General features: G+C 44.8%; 1 protein-coding gene across 3 annotated transcripts in view; it reads right to left on the bottom strand.

The window, feature by feature from the left end:
- Positions 1-3,091: 3,091 nt before the first annotated feature.
- Positions 3,092-19,490, bottom strand: part of LOC125379164 — a 48,414-nt gene continuing 32,015 nt past the window's right edge. The window contains exons 3-11 of one of the 3 annotated variants that reach the window (XM_048395253.1): positions 16,053-16,199; positions 11,105-11,333; positions 9,426-10,372; positions 8,515-8,578; positions 8,051-8,326; positions 7,067-7,570; positions 6,047-6,102; positions 4,637-4,917; positions 3,092-3,493 (exon numbers count right to left, since the gene is read on the bottom strand). In XM_048395253.1, coding sequence (XP_048251210.1) covers positions 3,361-3,493; positions 4,637-4,917; positions 6,047-6,102; positions 7,067-7,570; positions 8,051-8,326; positions 8,515-8,578; positions 9,426-10,372; positions 11,105-11,333; positions 16,053-16,199 — 2,637 coding nt within the window. In that variant the 3' untranslated portion in view covers positions 3,092-3,360. Of the gene's footprint in view, positions 3,494-4,636; positions 4,918-6,046; positions 6,103-7,066; positions 7,571-8,050; positions 8,327-8,514; positions 8,582-9,425; positions 10,373-11,104; positions 11,334-16,052; positions 16,200-19,490 lie in introns of all 3 variants that reach the window. The other 2 variants (XM_048395252.1, XM_048395254.1) reach the window with 2 other exon arrangements.

Here is a 19,490-nt window from a genome sequence, read left to right as displayed (position 1 = left end):
CTTACATCCTTACGAATGCAAATAAAAATTATATTTTTCTTGTAAAAAAATGAATACTTTCAATTCTAAAAAAATATCATACATTATTTTCCACTCAGTGCATTGGGTATCATTGAACACCTTCCAATCAGAATAGTAAATATCATTCAACACCTTCCATTCAAAATAGTAAATATCATTCAACACCCTCCATTACTTATAGTAAATATCATTCAACGCCTTCCAATCCGAATAGTAACTATTATTCAACACCCTCCATTCAGAATAGTAAATATAATTCAACACCTTCCATTCAGAAGAGTAATTATCATTCAACACCTTCCATTCAGAATAATAAATATCATCCAACACCCTCCATTACAAATAGTAATTATCATTCAACACCCCCATTCAAAATAGTAAATATCATTCAACACCCCCATTCAAAATAGTAAATATCATCCAACACCTCCATTCAAAATAGTAAATATCATCCAACAACTTCCATTCAGAATGGGATTATCATTCAACACCTTCCATTCCGATATTAACTATCATTCAACACCTCCATTCCGAAGAGCTGATGTCATCCAATACCTTCCATTCCGATATTAATTATCATTCAACACCTCCATTCCGAATAGCTGATGTCATCGAATACCTTCCATTCAATATAGCTGAAGTCGTTCAACACCTTGAGAACGGGTGATTTCATTCAACACCTTCTGAATGAAATACCGGAGACTATAGAAGTGGTTTCCATGTTTTTCCCCCATTCGTAGTGGATAAGTTTCCCGAATTTGATAAAATGATTTGTAGATACGAGAAACTTAATAAAACACATTTACTTAAATGAAGTTTGCCTCTTTGTCCATGGAAGCAAAACGAACATTGACGATAAATGATTGACAAATCTGGCGCTGTGACTGGTGAATCTGTAAGTGATGAGATCTGAACACATGAAGGTTTCGGAATGAACACAAGTGTTTGACAGTAGTTAGTTAAAAACAACGAAAATAAACTAAACGCAACCTGCCAAAAAAATTACAAAGGTCTACAAAATGATAGAAAACTACATAATCAAACATCGGAAAAAAACCAAATCAAATAAATATTGATAACAAACTAATCCAACACAACGACTAAACACGTATACTAAAACAAAAGTTGATTTTTCTATCCTGAAAAAAGCAAACAAAACAGAAACAGTAAAAGGGAAAACATATAGAGCAGTTAATTTGACAAAAACTGCTGAGAAGTATATTCTTTATTGGTCAAAGCGTACGTCCAATCACGTCCGCATCAAAACAAATCAATACTCCCTGGTTGAGCCATACAACCAGTGATGTCAAGATGACGACGGAACTCATTTGTTGAGTCATACAACCAGTGATGTCAAGATGACGACGGTACTCATTAGTTGAGCCATACAACCAGTGATGTCAAGATGACGACGGCACTCATTGGTTGAACCGTGTAACAAGTGATGTCAAGATGACGACGGTACTCATTGGTTGAGCCATACAACCAGTGATGTCAAGATGACGACGGTACTCATTGGTTGAGCCATACAACCAGTGATGTCAAGATGACGACGGTACTCATTGGTTGAGCCATACAACCAGTGATGTCAAGATGACGACGGTACTCATTGGTTGAGCCATACAACCAGTGATGTCAAGATGACGACGGTACTCATTGGTCGAGCCATACAACCAGTGATGTCAAGATGACGACGGTACTCATTGGTTGAGCCATACAACCAGTGATGTCAAGATGACGACGGTACTCATTGGTTTAGCCATACAACCAGTGATGTCAAGATGACGACGGTACTCCCTGGTTGAGCCATACAACCAGTGATGTCAAGATGACGACGGTACTCCCTGGTTGAGCCATACAACCAGTGATGTCAAGATGACGACGGAACTCATTGGTTGAGCCATACAACCAGTGATGTCAAGATGACGACGGAACTCATTGGTTGAGCCATACAACCAGTGATGTCAAGATGACGACGGAACTCACTGGTTGAGCCATACAACCAGTGATGTCAAGATGACGACGGTACTCCCTGGTTGAGCCATACAACCAGTGATGTCAAGATGACGACGGAACTCATTGGTTGAGCCAAACAACCAGTGATGTCAAGATGACGACGGAACTCATTGGTTGAGCCATACAACCAGTGATGTCAAGATGACGACGGAACTCATTGGTTGAGCCAAACAACCAGTGATGTCAAGATGACGACGGAACTCATTGGTTGAGCCATACAACCAGTGATGTCAAGATGACGACGGTACTCCCTGGTTGAGCCATACAACCAGTGATGTCAAGATGACGACGGTACTCATTGGTTGAGCCATACAACCAGTGATGTCAAGATGACGACGGTACTCCCTGGTTGGGCCATACAACCAGTGATGTCAAGATGACGACGGTACTCCCTGGTTAAGCCGTGTAACCAGTGATGTCAAGATGACGACGGTACTCATTGGTTGAGCCATACAACCAGTGATGTCAAGATGACGACGGTACTCCCTGGTTGAGCCATACAACCAGTGATGTCAAGATGACGACGGAACTCATTGGTTGAACCGTGTAACCAGTGGCGTCGGGATTAAAGCATTACTCATCCATGATTTAAGAGCACCATCATCCAACCACTGTGGACTTTTAGAAGAAGGTGAGGTGAAATGGGGTTAATCGTCGAGTCCAAGATTATTGCACTTGTATAACGACGTGCATGCACGTGTATGTTGCTGCTTGTAGTAATCCAACTGATAATGATTTTATAGTGCTAGCCAACTGAGATACCATGTCGCAGTTTAACATGAATACCCAAATCAGACACAGTACACTCACTCCCAGCCGACCAGTCCTTGTTTTAGCCCATAGATGCCGAGCGCCTACCCTGTTGCCGATTGGCATTAAGGGGCTTAAACGAGGACTGGTAAGATCGGAGACAGTATACTGTGTCTGTGTGGGGTATTCATATTCAACGGCGGCATGGTATCTCAGTGGGCTAGCACTATAAATCGACATTAGTCCGGACTAGTACAAGCACCCCCCCCCCCCCCCCCCCCCCCCCCCCCACCTCCCACACACACACACACACACGCACGTCGATATATAAGTTCAATAGTCTTGAACGCGACCTGAAACCCCCATTGCACCTCGCCTCACCTGGGATCCAAGGAAGGCACCATACATAAGAACATTTTCATGCCTATAACAAAGAGGCGCATGCTTGGGCCATTTGTGACACATATGTAATATATGTACATAAAGCATTTGTTCGTTGGACGTATGGAGAGTGAGGTTTGATTCTGTGACTGTGACTCTCGTGTATGTCTGCTCTGTTTAATCAGACGTCGGTCAGCGGTGTACAGACACGTTCCCGAAATCTGAAGTTATGTCTTCAAGGCTCTTACGGAGCTTGGGAGAAGACTGTTGGTCGATGAATGTGAAGTTTTTCTTGGACGGAGAACACGGTGGGTCGTCAGTGTTTCTGAAAATTAAAAAAATGATAACAATAATGATAATAATGATATTGATGATGATAAACATTATACCAGTAAATCTTGTTAATTACAAATAATACAACTTGAGAGTCTTCTCAAAAGGAAAGGGTTTGGCATCTTCCCGAGGCTAGGGAGTAAACTGACTCTAACGTTATCCAGTTTCCACCCTTGCCGAACTAGGCCGGAATTTTTGGGTTGGATCGTAGCGCCACCAGTGGCTGTTACGAGTTATGTCCCTCCTATTGACCAATCAGATTCCACCTCTGATCTCACTAGCATTTGCTTCAAACAAAATGGCGGCGCTCAGTGAAGACGATAGGATCGATTATCAAGATCTATATCGTAACAAAGCGGGTCTTACTTCTAAAAGTGCAGCAGATCACGTGAGCACATTCATTAAAACCATGAAACGATTTGTAAAATATCTGTTGACGCTAAGTTGACGATACACATGCCTTGGAAATCCTGCCATCGACCGAAATCTGCACGGCAGTTGACGAAACGGATGTTGATTTCTTTACGCGAATTTGACTGGACTATGCATAGACTCGTTAGTCGAGCCAAAATATAAATCCACAATTCCAGCCTAGTTCGGCAAGGGTGGAAACTGGACTTTTGTAGTCAGTTAACTTCCTTGCTTCGTGAAAATGAGGGTTTGGGAGCACTGAAATTATATAGCAAGTTCCGCAATGTAATGAAGACTGGTTTAAACCACACTCCAATTACAAGGATGAGTAAGAATTTTTTTTTATAGCGTATAAGCAATACTCAAAAGTGACATCTTGACGTCTACGTCCAGCGCCAAGTTGCTTCCCTTTGATGTACCAGGATGTATTGGCCAAAGGGGCTTTGAACTCTTAACACGTCGACACGCTGCATCACGTTGAACTGTTAACCTACACAAAGCCAACCCATCGCGGTGTAACCACTCACCTCAGTCACTCGAGGTGTGGAGCGATGGGGTAGCCTAGTGGTTAAAGCGTTCGCTCGTCCCGCCGAAGACCCGGGTTCGATTCCCGACATGGGTACAATGTGTGAAGCCCATTTCTGGTGTCCTCCGCTGTGATATTGCTGGAATATTGCTAAAAGCGGCGTAAAACCATATTCACTCACACACTCAATACACTTACATTTGTTGAAATATCCTTCGTGGTGACAGTTCCCCTGCTGACGATAGTGAGAGGTTTCTGTGTCGGGTTGGGGTAGGGCACTTGCCGGTGAAGGAAAAGACACGGTCCCTTTTGGTGGGGGTAGAGGGGGACCTTGCGAGGTGGGTGGGACTAGAGAGTGGTGATGACGTCATCAGGACTGGGGTGGAGGCGCTGCGACAGTGATTCACTGGGGTTGGCGTCAAGGACGGGATGTTCTCCAGGTCATCGGCGCTCTTTGTGATCCTCTTTGATGGAGAGAGCTGTGGATGAACGTCAGGGCTACTTAAGTGTATTCGTATTTTGGGTGATTTGATTCGAAAGTCATACTAGGATGGACACAATAAAACACAACTGACGCAAATGATACGACAGACACAAATGATACGACAGACACAAATGATACGACAGACACAAATGATACGACAGACACACTACGGTAGGATAGACACACAACGGTACGTTAGACACACTACGGTAGGATAGACGCACTACGGTAGGATAGACACACTACGGTAGGATAGACACACTACGGTAGGATAGACACACTACGGTACGATAGACACACTACGGTACGATAGACACACTACGGTAGGATAGACACACTACGCTACGATAGACACACTACAGTACGATAGACACACTACGGTAGGATAGACACACTACGGTAGGATAGACACACAACGGTACGTTAGACACACTACGGTACCATAGACACACTACGGTACGATAGACGCACTACGGTACAATAGACACACTACGGTACGATAGACGCACTACGGTAGGATAGACACACTACGTTACGATAGACACACTACGGTACGATAGACGCACTACTGTACGACAGACACACTACGGTACGATAGACGCACTACGGTACGATAGACACACTACGGTACGACAGACACACTACGGTAGGATAGACACACTACGTTACGATAGACACACTACGTTACGATAGACACACTACGGTACGATAGACGCACTACGGTACGATAGACACACTACGGTACGATAGACACACTACGGTACGATAGACGCACTACGGTACGATAGACACACTACGTTACGATAGACACAATACGGTACGATAGACGCACTACGGTACGATAGACACACTACGGTACGATAGACGCACTACGGTACGTTAGACACACTACGTTACGTTAGACACACTACGTTACGATAGACACACTACGGTACGACAGACACACTACGATACGCTAGACACACTACGATACGACAGCCACATTACGGTTCGTTAGACACACTACGGTACGATAGACGCACTACGGAGCGACATACACTGCCCCCCCTCTAGTGATCCTTCCGGACCCCCCCCCCCCCCCCCCGCTCCTGTTCCTCAGCCTCCATCCCAAGTTTGGGACTTACCATTGCAGTTGTCCGAGGTTTCCTTCGTTGGCTCCTGACGTCATGAAGAGGTTCTTCTGAAAGTACAGATGTGAGATACATCAACTGAAGACGCTGAGAAGCTGGGAGAACAATGACTTCATTGAAGAATAGGTAGGCCTCGTCAAAAGCACGGAATTCTATTAATCGCTGGCACTTTTATCGGTCAAAAGTAATGAATATGGTCAAATGATATCCCCCCACCCCACCTTCACACACACACACCAAAAAATGAAAACATATTAACAGCTACAACCACCACCAACCCCCTCTCTCCCCCAAAATAAAAACACAACCCAAACCAAAAGACGAAAGAACAAAAAAACATACAACAAACCCACAAACAAGAAACATCACATGAACAAACAGACAAACAGAAAACACCAACTGAACAACAAACAAAAAACAAACCTCGCAAATATCCAATGACTTCAGAACATACATTTTTGAGTGAGTGAGTGAGTTGGGTTATAACGCCACTTTGGCCAATATTCGAGTTATATCGGGAGGAAATCCCGAAGTGATGCAGGTCTCAGACGTTTACCACTTTGGTGAAACCCACGAGCACGGGTATGGTACTGACAAACCGAGAAACATAATAGGTGCGAACCGGGATTCGAATCGACGAACTGCCGCACCTTAGACGACTGGGCCACCCTACATTTTAGAAGATATATATTTGTTTGTTTGTTGTTTGCACTCAGCATTATTCCAGCTATATGACGGCGGTCTGTAAATAATCGAGTCTGGACCAGACAATCCAGTGATGGACACTATGACCATCGATGTGAGCAGTTAGGATACGTTGAAATACCTCAACCAAGTCAGCTAGACTGGCCACCCGATCCCGTTAGTCGCCTCTCACGACAAGCATAGTCGCCTATATGAAAAGCATTGGTTGCTGGGGACCTATTCAAACCCGGATCTTCACAGGTTAGGAGATTTTGATGGTTACGTGGGTATCGATGTACACATTCTAAATGAAAAAGAACTTCTATTTACCTAGATTTCTCCTACACCTTTCAAAATCATTGTCTGATATAGTCACGGAAAGCAAAATATACTTTCCAAACTCTCTTTTCAACCTCTCGGTTACAAAACATTGACCCAACAGTTGTTTCAGCTCGCCGGTTTTATACTGCTCTCGTAAAGTCTCGAGTGACGCGAGAGTTGTGCACTGCATTGCTATGACAACGCTTCCGGTGTAAATGTCAGTGACCGTTCTGTGTCGTCCACATAAGTCCCTCATAGCTTTAGCCGTTTCCAGCGCGTTCTTCAACATGGTGTTCGTTTTCTTAATTTCTCTATCAAAACGTTCGTGACTTTCACGACTAGTGTCGTCTCTTCGGATTTTGCTGTAAGCCGTTTGGGCTATTATCTTTATTTTCGCTTCGACGTTTTCACAAAAACAGGGGCTTGTCGCTTTCTTCATCTGAAGTTTCTCCGACAGACCCTGTATATTATGAGCAACGTCCTGGCATTTAATCTTGATGTCGATCTGCTGACCTGAAATTAAAAATAACATCTCGAAATTATTGCACGTCTCAGTGTATCTGCGCGCGCGCGCGTGTGCGTGTGTGTGTTTGAATGCATGTTTGTGTGTGCCTGCTTGTACTAGGCAGGTTTGGTTTGGTTTGGTTTGTAGTTAAATGCCGCACTCGGCAATATTCCCGCTATATGACGGCGGTCTGTAAATAATCGAATCTGGACCAGTGATTAATATCATGAGTATCGATCCACGCAGTTGGGATCGATGACATGCATCAACCAAGTCAGCGAGCCTGACCACCCGATCCCATTAGTCCACCCTTACGACAAGCATAGTCGCCTTTTACGGCAAGCATAGTCGCCTTTTACGGCAAGCATGGGTTGCTGAAGACCAATTCTACCCCGGATCTTCACGGGTCTACTAGGCAGGACAAATGTTGGTTGTATAACAGCGACGGCTCCCTATTGTATTAAGAATCTAAGGGCAAGGACACCTACCTTTCTGATGCTTCTTCTCCGGGGAAGATCTTCCCTGCACCATCGATACAGTTCTGCAAGTATCTCGGGGACAGGAAATCGACTGCCGACGTGGCTGGACATAGACCAACTCATTATCAGCTTCCGATGTCGGCGGACGTGACGTCACTGCTTCAGTCCGAGGCTCGTGTGGAACGATATAGATGTCGTAATCATCGTTGGAACTAACCAGTTGGCCTCGTTGAGAGATGTGTGACGTGTATGGGTCACTACGGTAGGTCTGACCTCTGCCATAACCTGAAGAGTTGTACAAGAATATTCAAAATAAACTCTCCCAACATTCAGGTTAACCTGAAGAAGAAAAGCAAGCTCTACAATGTAGTTCAAAAGTTCAACGCTGATCCTGACCCGACTAGGGGACGCAACCATGTGCGTCCTGAATTGATTTAGTCAATGAGAAGCCCAGAAAGTTAAAATCGACTTACATGGTTCTGAAGTTCCGAAAAGCTGTCGGCAAGCCCCCTGTCTTCTGGCGTCTTGGTACACGCTCTGCTTTTGAAACGCAAACAGAAAACCTAATTAAGAAATTAAACATGATTAACGCTAATATAAAACGTCAACGCCAGAGAATAATCATTCTCGATTATCCGACGAAAGCGATTCCATTTGGCGCAAAAGGCAAGGTAGCTGTAAATGAATGGATCACTGAAAATCAGTGATGGCACCTGGCGTTCGTGAAAAAGGTAGCGAGTCCTGCCTTACCGGTAGCACCGGCCACATCAAACACATTAATATGATGTCATATCGTACAGGTAATACTGCCAATGCACGAGTTACTTGCTGTAACACTGGCATTGTATCCCGGGCGTCACATTCCGCCCGGACGGTTATTCGCCGTATTCTGTCGAGGATAGGAGAATGTTTTTTCTTGAGAAAGCTCGGAATTAGTGGATGTTGTTTTACGCCGCAATCGGCTTCATCAAACTATATCACGGTTGCCTGTTTTATCTTGAAAGTTGCTGCTGCTGCTACTACTACTACTACTACTACTACTGTTGCTGCTGCTGTTACTACTACTACTACCCCAACTACTACTATTGCTACAACTATAACTGCTACTGTCGTTGATGTTACTACTACTACTACCCTTGCTGCTACTACTACTGCTAATACCCTTGATGTTACTACTACTCTTGCTACTACTACTACTACTACTGTTGCTGATGCTACTACTACTACAACTACTACTATCCTGCTACTACTATTACTACTCCTACCTATGCTACAACGATGAAGGCAACGACAGCAACAACTAGTTTATTCAGAGAAAAACTGATTTCACGGATAAACATCCATGTCAGAAGGTGAAAGGTGAAAAATCCCCAAATAAACTTACCCAAGGTACTTCTACAGGTCGTTCTGCTGGGTAGGAAGCCTCGCCAATGTAGCCGCAGTAGCCGTTGTCCTTAGTGGCGTATTGCCGTTGTAGATGCTGCATCCCAACTGGACCTTCCGGTTTGGAAATTGACCGCGAGTACTTCTCCTTCTCCATCTGTTCCAGCTCGCCCTTGCTGGGAGAGTACTCGATGTTGCTCTGGCTCCTCATCGTTGGCGTTCGTTTGAGACTCGAGTTGGTCATCTGTCTGACCTCACTTCCCCTCTGGAACTGTTGTATCTGACCAACCGGCATGTCACTCCGGACATAGGTGCTCGGCCTCCAGGAATACTTCTCTGGAGAACATTGCCCAGGGACATATCTTTGAAACGGGTTCTTGGTAAATTCTCTTGGAACCATTGCAGGAACCGGGGGTCTTTCTCCGTATACGTCTCTTGTTGGTTGATAGTGCTGGCGGTCGGAGAGTCTTTGGTCACCCGGGTACCACTGAGAGTGATCCAGAAGCCTCTCGTCGTTGCATCGTGGTACCCTTTGTAGATACATCTGTCGGTCGTCGCTGGAGCACAGCCTTGAACATGCCTCCCTGGTTTCAGAAACATCGGGGAATTGGAAGATCGGGGGTTGGTCGTTATGTCGCGGGGGGTAAGGTCGGGCCTGCTGGACATCTGAGTGGACTAACGGGGACATCGGGGGCCTGGCAACGCCGTTGTCCGCCTTGACCCTTTTGGGGGACATTTGACCTCTATCTTCATCCATGGTGAAGTTGAAGCTTTTGTGAGCAGATTCCGGCTGGGGTGTTTTGGGTGCCGGGTAGGCGTGCCTGGGTGACTGGGGTGGGTTGTCGTACCTTGTTGTCATGGAAACGTTAGGGACAGAACTGTCCTCTGACAACGGACGTTTATATTTCGACTTGGGCGGATCTTGGAGCGGGAATTCTTCTCTTTGCTCTGTAAAATATTAAATTAGATTACATCCATGAATTTTTTGTACATGTATTTTATTTATAAGAATATACAGTGCTATTTTGTATGATATTCAGTGATATTATTGTGGTTTTGAAACATCAACGAAACGTCGTTAACCCGAAGTTCTTGGGAGTATGGAAAACATCGAGCTATCCCTTGTTCGAGACAATCCTTTACTCGACATCGACCTCGTCTCACCGTTGCTCGGATTCAAGTAAACATGTCCGCCTCCGCGGTCTAGTGGATAGAGCGTCTGCCAGGAGAGCGGAAGGTCGGAGGTTCGATCCCCGGCCGCCTCATACCAAAAGTCGTTAAAAGATGGTACTTGTTGTTACCCTGCCTGGCGCTCGGCATTACGGGCATAAAACTGGTCGGCTCGGAGTCAGTATACGATGTCCATGTTAAGCTACGGTTAGGTATCTCAGTGGGCTTGCACTATAAAACCGACATTAGTCCGGACTAGTGAAAGGAGACACACAGAGACACACAGAGACACATCCCATTTCACCTCACTCAAGTACGAAAGCCTATTGGGGTCAAATTTGAAATATGGAAAAGACACGAAAAGAAATTCGTTATAACCGGAAAAAGATTCGTTTTGACCCCAATAGGCTTTCGTACTCAAGTAAACCTTTGTACTTTATGCAAGTCTTTTCTTTTTGTATTACTTATTTCTTTGTGAGAGTACAGGCAATTTATGCAATTCTTGCTTACCGTCCGTGTGTTCTGCGACTACTGTCGTCACTCTCTCCAACATCACCTGGCGGGATTCTGGCGTCATACTACCAGGGATTGGTATCTCCAGCATCTGTTGCCTTGACACTACATTTGGGGAGGGGTCAGAGGGTAGCCATGGTTGTGTCTGGACATACAGAGGCCTGGTCGCCGCAGGGCGGTGGTCGAACAGAAGCCAGCTGTCTCGATGGGTTGGCTCTCTGTGTGCCTGAAGGCAAATATGGTTAGTTATTTTACTTTTGTTAATTAACATCTTTATGGGATTAGACGAATGATAGGTGGTGTTGACAGGCTGGTTTTTTTTGTGCCTGTGGTCCTGTGTCAATGCGACCCGTGAAGATCTAAATCAACCCATGCTTGTCGTAAGAGGCGACTAACGGGATCGGGTGGTCAGGCTCGCTGACGTGGTTGATGCATGTCATCCATCCCACTAGCGTGGGTCGATGATCATGATGTCAATCACTGGATTGTCTGGTTCAAACTCGATTATTTACAAACCGCCGTCATATAGTTGGAATATTGCTGAGTGCGGCGTTAAACAACAAACAAACACACAAAAGCGTACAGTGCACAGGTCACCAATCAGTTAAACGTCGGTCGCGGAGAGTAGGTGGATGGGTGACTTCGGTCCTGTCACACACAGAAGCAATGTAACACGTGCGGTGTCTCCTCAGGCAAGTGACTTTGTTCGATACTTGCCTATGTTCACTCAGCATCAATGGGTACCCGATAGGAGGACATTGTGATGTGACTGTTAACCTTCAAGCGACTCAAAGAAGCTGCTTGAGTTGTACATTCCCCAGGGAGCTGAGAGTGAAAATCGAGACCAGCGGGTTCCGTTGTCAGGTGATTCTTCATCGACAACATTTATTCCTCTGAAGTTTGTTTAGCATTTCTCAAATCAGTATTGTATTCTAAAATGCGTTTCAGGGTGGCTACACAACCCCTTTCTATAACAGTTAGGGAAAGTAGGACTATGCTTTGACCTAACATTGTTAAACGAATGAGCTGCAAATGTGGTGTTGGGATACGGAGCCTTAGTGGTGTAGTTGATAGACTGCCAGAGCTCCAGATAACTTTTTGAGCAATTGAGTTTTTACTCTAGGGTTTCTATTTTAATTGGGTTATTACATTTTTCATTGGGTAACCAATATCTTTTCACTCATCTATTCATCACTCTATTGGGGTTTTCCCAAAATTAGCGAACATTTAATGATTTTAAAAAAGTGAAATAATGTTTTAGATGTATATAACTGTTCTAAATAATTTTACTTAGGCTTGGCTGGGAAAGTAAAGTAGCTCGTAATTGTGTTTCGGAAATTAGTTCTGTTGTACGCATGCTGTTTTTATACGTTTGAGTTTTTCATTTAATCTGCATGCGTCTCTGTACGCAAGTTAATTGAAAGGTATTGGGTTTTGAATATTCTTTCGGGGTAATTTGCGCAAATATGCTACTTCTCTGTAGCTCTTGTTGGTATGTAATAGTAACGACAAGAAATTTAAAGAATGACAACTTCTTTATTCTGCTATGATGTGACGTGTCGGTATATATCCTTATACCGCTGGCATCATAATAAAAGAAGAAGTTGTCTTCCATTAAATATCTTGTCTTTACTATCGTAACAATAACGATCGGCTCGGAGTCAGAAAACACACACACACACTCGCTCACACACACTCGCTCTCTCTCTCTCTCTCTCTCACACACACACACACACACTCGCTCTCTCTCTCACACACACACACACACACTCGCTCTCTCTCTCACACACACACACACACACACGCTCGCTCACACACACACGCTCGCTCACACGCACACACACACACACACACGAACGCACGCACGTACGCACTCACACACACGAACGTACGCACACAGACACACACACGCGCGAACGCAAGCACACACACAGAGAGACACACTCTCACACATGTTGTAGATAAATGATGATTATGATGATGATCAAGTCTTTGAAAGGCATTTAGTGATACACCGAAGGAAGAGAATTTATGGATGTCAACTTCTTTATTATGAGGAACACAAAGTTTCGGGGTAAATACTTACTCCTTCATCATTCACCTGATGAAGGAGTAAGTATTTACCCCGAAACATTGTCTTCCTCATTCACCTGATGAAGGAGTAAGTATATACCCCGAAACATTGTCTTCCTCATTCACCTGATGAAGGAGTAAGTATATACCCCGAAACATTGTCTTCCTCATTCACCTGATGAAGGAGTAAGTATATACCCCGAAACATTGTCTTCCTCATTCACCTGATGAAGGAGTAAGTATTTACCCCGAAACATTGTCTTCCTCATTCACCTGATGAAGGCGTAAGTATATACCCCGAAACATTGTCTTCCTCATTCACCTGATGAAGGAGTAAGTATATACCCCGAAACATTGTCTTCCTCATTCACCTGATGAAGGAGTAAGTATTTACCCCGAAACATTGTCTTCCTCATTCACCTGATGAAGGAGTAAGTATATACCCCGAAACATTGTCTTCCTCATTCACCTGATGAAGGAGTAAGTATATACCCCGAAACATTGTCTTCCTCATTCACCTGATGAAGGAGTAAGTATATACCCCGAAACATTGTCTTCCTCATTCACCTGATGAAGGAGTAAGTATATACCCCGAAACATTGTCTTCCTCATTCACCTGATGAAGGAGTAAGTATTTACCCCGAAACATTGTCTTCCTCATTCACCTGATGAAGGAGTAAGTATATACCCCGAAACATTGTCTTCCTCATTCACCTGATGAAGGAGTAAGTATATACCCCGAAACATTGTCTTCCTCATTCACCTGATGAAGGAGTAAGTATATACCCCGAAACATTGTCTTCCTCATTCACCTGATGAAGGAGTAAGTATATACCCCGAAACATTGTCTTCCTCATTCACCTGATGAAGGAGTAAGTATATACCCCGAAACATTGTCTTCCTCATTCACCTGATGAAGGAGTAAGTATATGCCCCGAAACATTGTCTTCCTCATTCACCTGATGAAGGAGTAAGTATATACCCCGAAACATTGTCTTCCTCATTCGCCTGATGAAGGCGTAAGTATATACCCCGAAACATTGTCTTCCTCATTCACCTGATGAAGGAGTAAGTATTTACCCCGAAACATTGTCTTCCTCATTCACCTGATGAAGGCGTAAGTATATACCCCGAAACATTGTCTTCCTCATTCACCTGATGAAGGAGTAAGTATTTACCCCGAAACATTGTCTTCCTCATTCACCTGATGAAGGAGTAAGTATATACCCCGAAACATTGTCTTCCTCATTCACCTGATGAAGGAGTAAGTATTTACCCCGAAACATTGTCTTCCTCATTCACCTGATGAAGGAGTAAGCATATACTCCGAAACATTGTCTTCCTCATTCACCTGATGAAGGAGTAAGCATATACTCCGAAACATTGTCTTCCTCATTCACCTGATGAAGGAGTAAGCATATACTCCGAAACATTGTCTTCCTCATTCACCTGATGAAGGAGTAAGCATATACTCCGAAACATTGTCTTCCTCATTCACCTGATGAAGGAGTAAGTATATACCCCGAAACATTGTCTTCCTCATTCGCCTGATGAAGGCGTAAGTATATACCCCGAAACATTGTCTTCCTCATTCACCTGATGAAGGAGTAAGTATTTACCCCGAAACATTGTCTTCCTCATTCACCTGATGAAGGAGTAAGTATATACCCCGAAACATTGTCTTCCTCATTCACCTGATGAAGGAGTAAGTATATACCCCGAAACATTGTCTTCCTCATTCACCTGATGAAGGAGTAAGTATATACCCCGAAACATTGTCTTCCTCATTCACCTGATGAAGGAGTAAGTATATACCCCGAAACATTGTCTTCCGCATAATAAAGAAGTTGACATCCATAAATTCTCTGCCTTATATGATGATGATAATGATGATGATGATGTCTTCCTCATAATAAAGAAGTTGACATCCATAAATTGTCTTCCTTATATGATGATGATGATATTATGATGATGGTGACAATGACGATGTTAATATAGTATGAAATGTAATAATACATAGTTACTGTATAAGATTTTGATAATGATTTGATAATAAGCTGACGCTAAAAACGAGGATGGGATGGGGATTTCAGAGGTGAGGTGAGGTGAAATTGGGTTTAACGTCGCGTCCAAGATTATTGCACTTATATAGCGACGTGCATGCACATGTGTGTCAGTGGCTGCTTGTACTAGTCAGGACTGATGCCGATTTATAGTGCTAGATCACTGAGATACCATGCCGCAGTTTAACATGAATACCCCACTCAGACACAGTATACTGACTCCGAGCCGACCAGTCCTTATTTTAGCCCCTTATGTCGAGCGTCAGACAGGGTAACAACAAGTACCATCTTTTAACGTCTTTTGATATGACGCGGCCGGGGATCGAACCCCGGACCTTCCGCTCTCCGGGCGGACGCTCTACCACAAGACCACGGAGGCGGCACTGGGGATTTCAGAAGAATATGACAAATTGAATGCATTTCCTCGTTGAAACATGTACACATTTACTGATGATGACGACGACGATGACGACGATGATGATGATGATGACGACGATATCGATGTTAATATAGTATGAATTATAATAATACATAGTATAAGATTTTGATGATTTGATAATAAGCTGACGCTCAAAGCGAGTACGGGATGATGATGATGATGATTATGATGATGACGATTATGATGATGATGATGATGACGACGATATCGATGTTAATATAGTATGAATTATAATAATACATAGTATAAGATTTTGATGATTTGATAATAAGCTGACGCTCAAAGCGAGTACGGGATGATGATGATGATGATGATGATGATGATGATGAAGATGACACTAATGACAACATGGCACCCTACATCATCTCACCTCCGTATGAGAGGTGTCTCTGTAGACAGGCGGGACGTACCCCCGGGCCTGCTGTGGTGTTTGGGGGGTGAGAGGGGGCGTGAGGGGTGCATACAACAATCGCTGTCGACCAAACTCGGGCGCATATTCCAATACGGCGAACGGTATCTGCAATTATAAGCGGGAGAAACTACATTTCTTCATCTTATTAACCTCCAGTTACGACATCCTATTGCTCTCAGTCTCTTAGTCTCATCCCCCGGGGATTTTATATTCAATCTCCGTTGCACGCCTAATCTTTCAACACAATCTACGTAAAATTTGTTAGTTTGTTTGCTTTTTGTTTAACGCCGCACTCAGCAATATTCCAGCCATGTGGCGGCGGTCTGTCAATACAATGTTTGAAAGGCATTACTTAGAAGTTGACGGATGACAAAGTAGACAAGTTTATATGAACAATATAGATCTTTATACCGTTGCTCGACAACGGCGTAAGAATCTATACCGAAACGTCGCCTTTACAGTAAATAAAGAAGTTGTTATCCATTAATTGTGTCTTCTTTGTCGGTCTGTAAATAATCGAGTCTGGATCAGGCAATCCAGTGATTGACATCATGAGCATCGGTCTACGCAATTAGGATACGATGACATGCATCAACCAAGTCGCCTTTCACAGCAAGCATGGGTAGCTGAAGACCTATTCTAACCTGGATATTCATGTGTAGAATCATGTACAATCAAACGACAAATGTCGTCTTAATATTTCATTTGATCGATCTGGGCCACAGAGGCTATGATATATAAAAAGTTTTAAAAAAAATAAATGTTCAAGTACATGCACGCCAGCAAGCCATATTTTACGTCCGTTTCCTACATGTTCACCAGGCAAGGGAGTTAACTGACTATATAAGTCCAATCCAAGTCAGCGATTCTCTCCACCCGATCCCGTTAGTCTCCTCTAACGACAAGCATGCGTTGCTGAAGACCAGTTCTAATCTGGATATTCACGGGGCCATGTTTACTGACTTTTAAGAAAACGTGGTGTTTTGATTGAGCTATATCACAAAACCCAGCTGATCGATCCAGTCTTGACAAACCACTGATTAATAGTGTGAGCATATATCCACGCACTTGGTAACAATGGCACCCGAGAGCGATTTCTTTTCTTGTAGGCACTCACTTTCCATTGTCAGCGCCATCTTGGCCAGTGCATCCCCGCTGGTACGTCTCCTCATCTTTAACCATGATACCCGGTATGTTTGATGTTTTTTATTGGTTTGTTGTTTTACGCCGCACTCAGCAATATTCCAGCTATATAACGGCGATCTGTGAAATAATCGAGTCTGGACCAGACTATCCAGTGATTGACATCATGAGCATCGATCCACGCAATTGGGATCGATGACAAGCATCAACCAAGTCAGCGAGCCTGACCACCCGATCCCGTTAGTCGCCTTTTACGACAAGCATAGTCGCCTTTTACGGCAATCATGGGTTGCTGAAGACCTATTCTACCCCGGATCTTCACGGGTCTATACCCGGTATGTATTGCCACGAGAGCCCAGTCAAAGGGAACAGAATTTCTTAAGAATACGTTGACAGTTTTTATATGGGAATGTTTATAATTTGTCACATGTCATCCATCCGTCAGCATACAAGGACAAGTTTAGGTTTTTATCTGTGTCATTATTTGCGAAAATGACTTTTAATTATGCTAGGAGGAAATAATGAGTCAGTTGATACGGACGTTGAAAGTTACGACGACCCCGTCCTTTATACAGCCGTTGGCTGTTCCCAGGGAGTGCAAACATTTGGGCGATGTATTTTAGGACTTCTATACATCACCGTCAGTATCAACAACACCATCTACAACAGCAGCATCGTCAGTACTAACAGTACCGCCTACAACACCAGCATCGTCAGTACCAACACCGCAACCTACAGCAGCAGCAACAACTACAACACAGCATCAACGACAGCATACGGTACACACAAGAATCAATCGTCTGGATACTACAGAAATATAGACTTGCAACAACAGTGAGTGAGTGAGTTGGGTTTAACGCCGCTTTTAACATTATTCAAGTTATATCACGGCGTGTCAGCTTAATGTGGGAGGAAAGCCCGAAGTGATGCAACAATCGAATAGCGGCGCCTTAGACGACTGGGCCACCCGTGCCTCCTTGCAACAACCGACGCAACTGATGAACAACAACAACAACAACAACAACAACAACAACAACAACAACATAAAGGTATGCTGCTGCCAGTTCATTTAAAATAGTATCCTGTGTTTCCTTTATTCCCTTACCATATGTAGGTGTGCTTGCTTTATCCCTTTAACAGATGTAAGTGAGACTGCCTCCGTGGTGTAGTGGATAGACCGTCTGTCCGGAGACCGCCTCCTTGGTGGAGTGGATAGAGCGTCTGTCCGGAGACCGCCTCTGTGGTGTAGTTGATAGAGCGTCTGTCCGGAGACCGCCTCCATGGTGTAGTGGATAGAGCGTCTACCCGGAGACCGCCTCCTTGGTGGAGTGGATAGACCGTCTGTCCGGAGACCGCCTCCGTGGTGTAGTGGATAGAGTGTCTACCCGGAGACCGCCTCCATGGTGTAGCGGATAGAGTGTCTACCCGGAGACCGCCTCCTTGGTGGAGTGGATAAAGCGTCTGTCCGGAGACCGCCTCCATGGTGTAGTGGATAGACCGTCTGTCCGGAGACCGCCTCCATGGTGTAGTGGATAGAGTGTCTACCCGGAGACCGCCTCCTTGGTGGAGTGGATAGACCGTCTGTCCGGAGACCGCCTCCATGGTGTAGTGGATAGAGTGTCTACCCGGAGACCGCCTCCATGGTGTAGTGGTTAGAGTGTCTACCCGGAGACTGCCTCCGTGGTGTAGTGGATAGAGCGTCTGCCCGGAGACCGCCTCCATGGTGTAGTGGATAGAGTGTCTACCCGGAGACCGCCTCCTTGGTGGAGTGGATAGACCGTCTGTCCGGAGACCGCCTCCGTGGTGTAGTGGATAGAGTGTCTACCCGGAGACCGCCTCCGTGGTGTAGTGGATAGACCGTCTGTCCGGAGACCGCCTCCGTGGTGTAGTGGATAGAGCGTCTGCCCGGAGACCGCCTCCATGGTGTAGTGGATAGAGTGTCTACCCGGAGACTGCCTCCGTGGTGTAGTGGATAGACCGTCTGTCCGGAGACCGCCTCCATGGTGTAGTGGATAGAGCGTCTACCCGGAGACCGCCTCCGTGGTGTAGTGGATAGACCGTCTGTCCGGAGACCGCCTCCGTGGTGTAGTGGATAGAGTGTCTACCCGGAGACCGCCTCCGTGGTGTAGTGGATAGAGTGTCTACCCGGAGACCGCCTCCATGGTGTAGTGGATAGAGTGTCTACCCGGAGACTGCCTCCGTGGTGTAGTGGATAGAGCGTCTGCCCGGAGACCGCCTCCATGGTGTAGTGGA

This window comes from Haliotis rufescens, unplaced genomic scaffold, assembly GCF_023055435.1.
Source record: "Haliotis rufescens isolate VD_foot unplaced genomic scaffold, xgHalRufe1.0.p SCAF_14, whole genome shotgun sequence".
In the NCBI taxonomy this organism is placed as follows: domain Eukaryota; kingdom Metazoa; phylum Mollusca; class Gastropoda; order Lepetellida; family Haliotidae; genus Haliotis; species Haliotis rufescens.
Note: the sequence above shows the minus strand (reverse complement) of the source record. Positions and strands in the feature narration are given on the sequence as shown.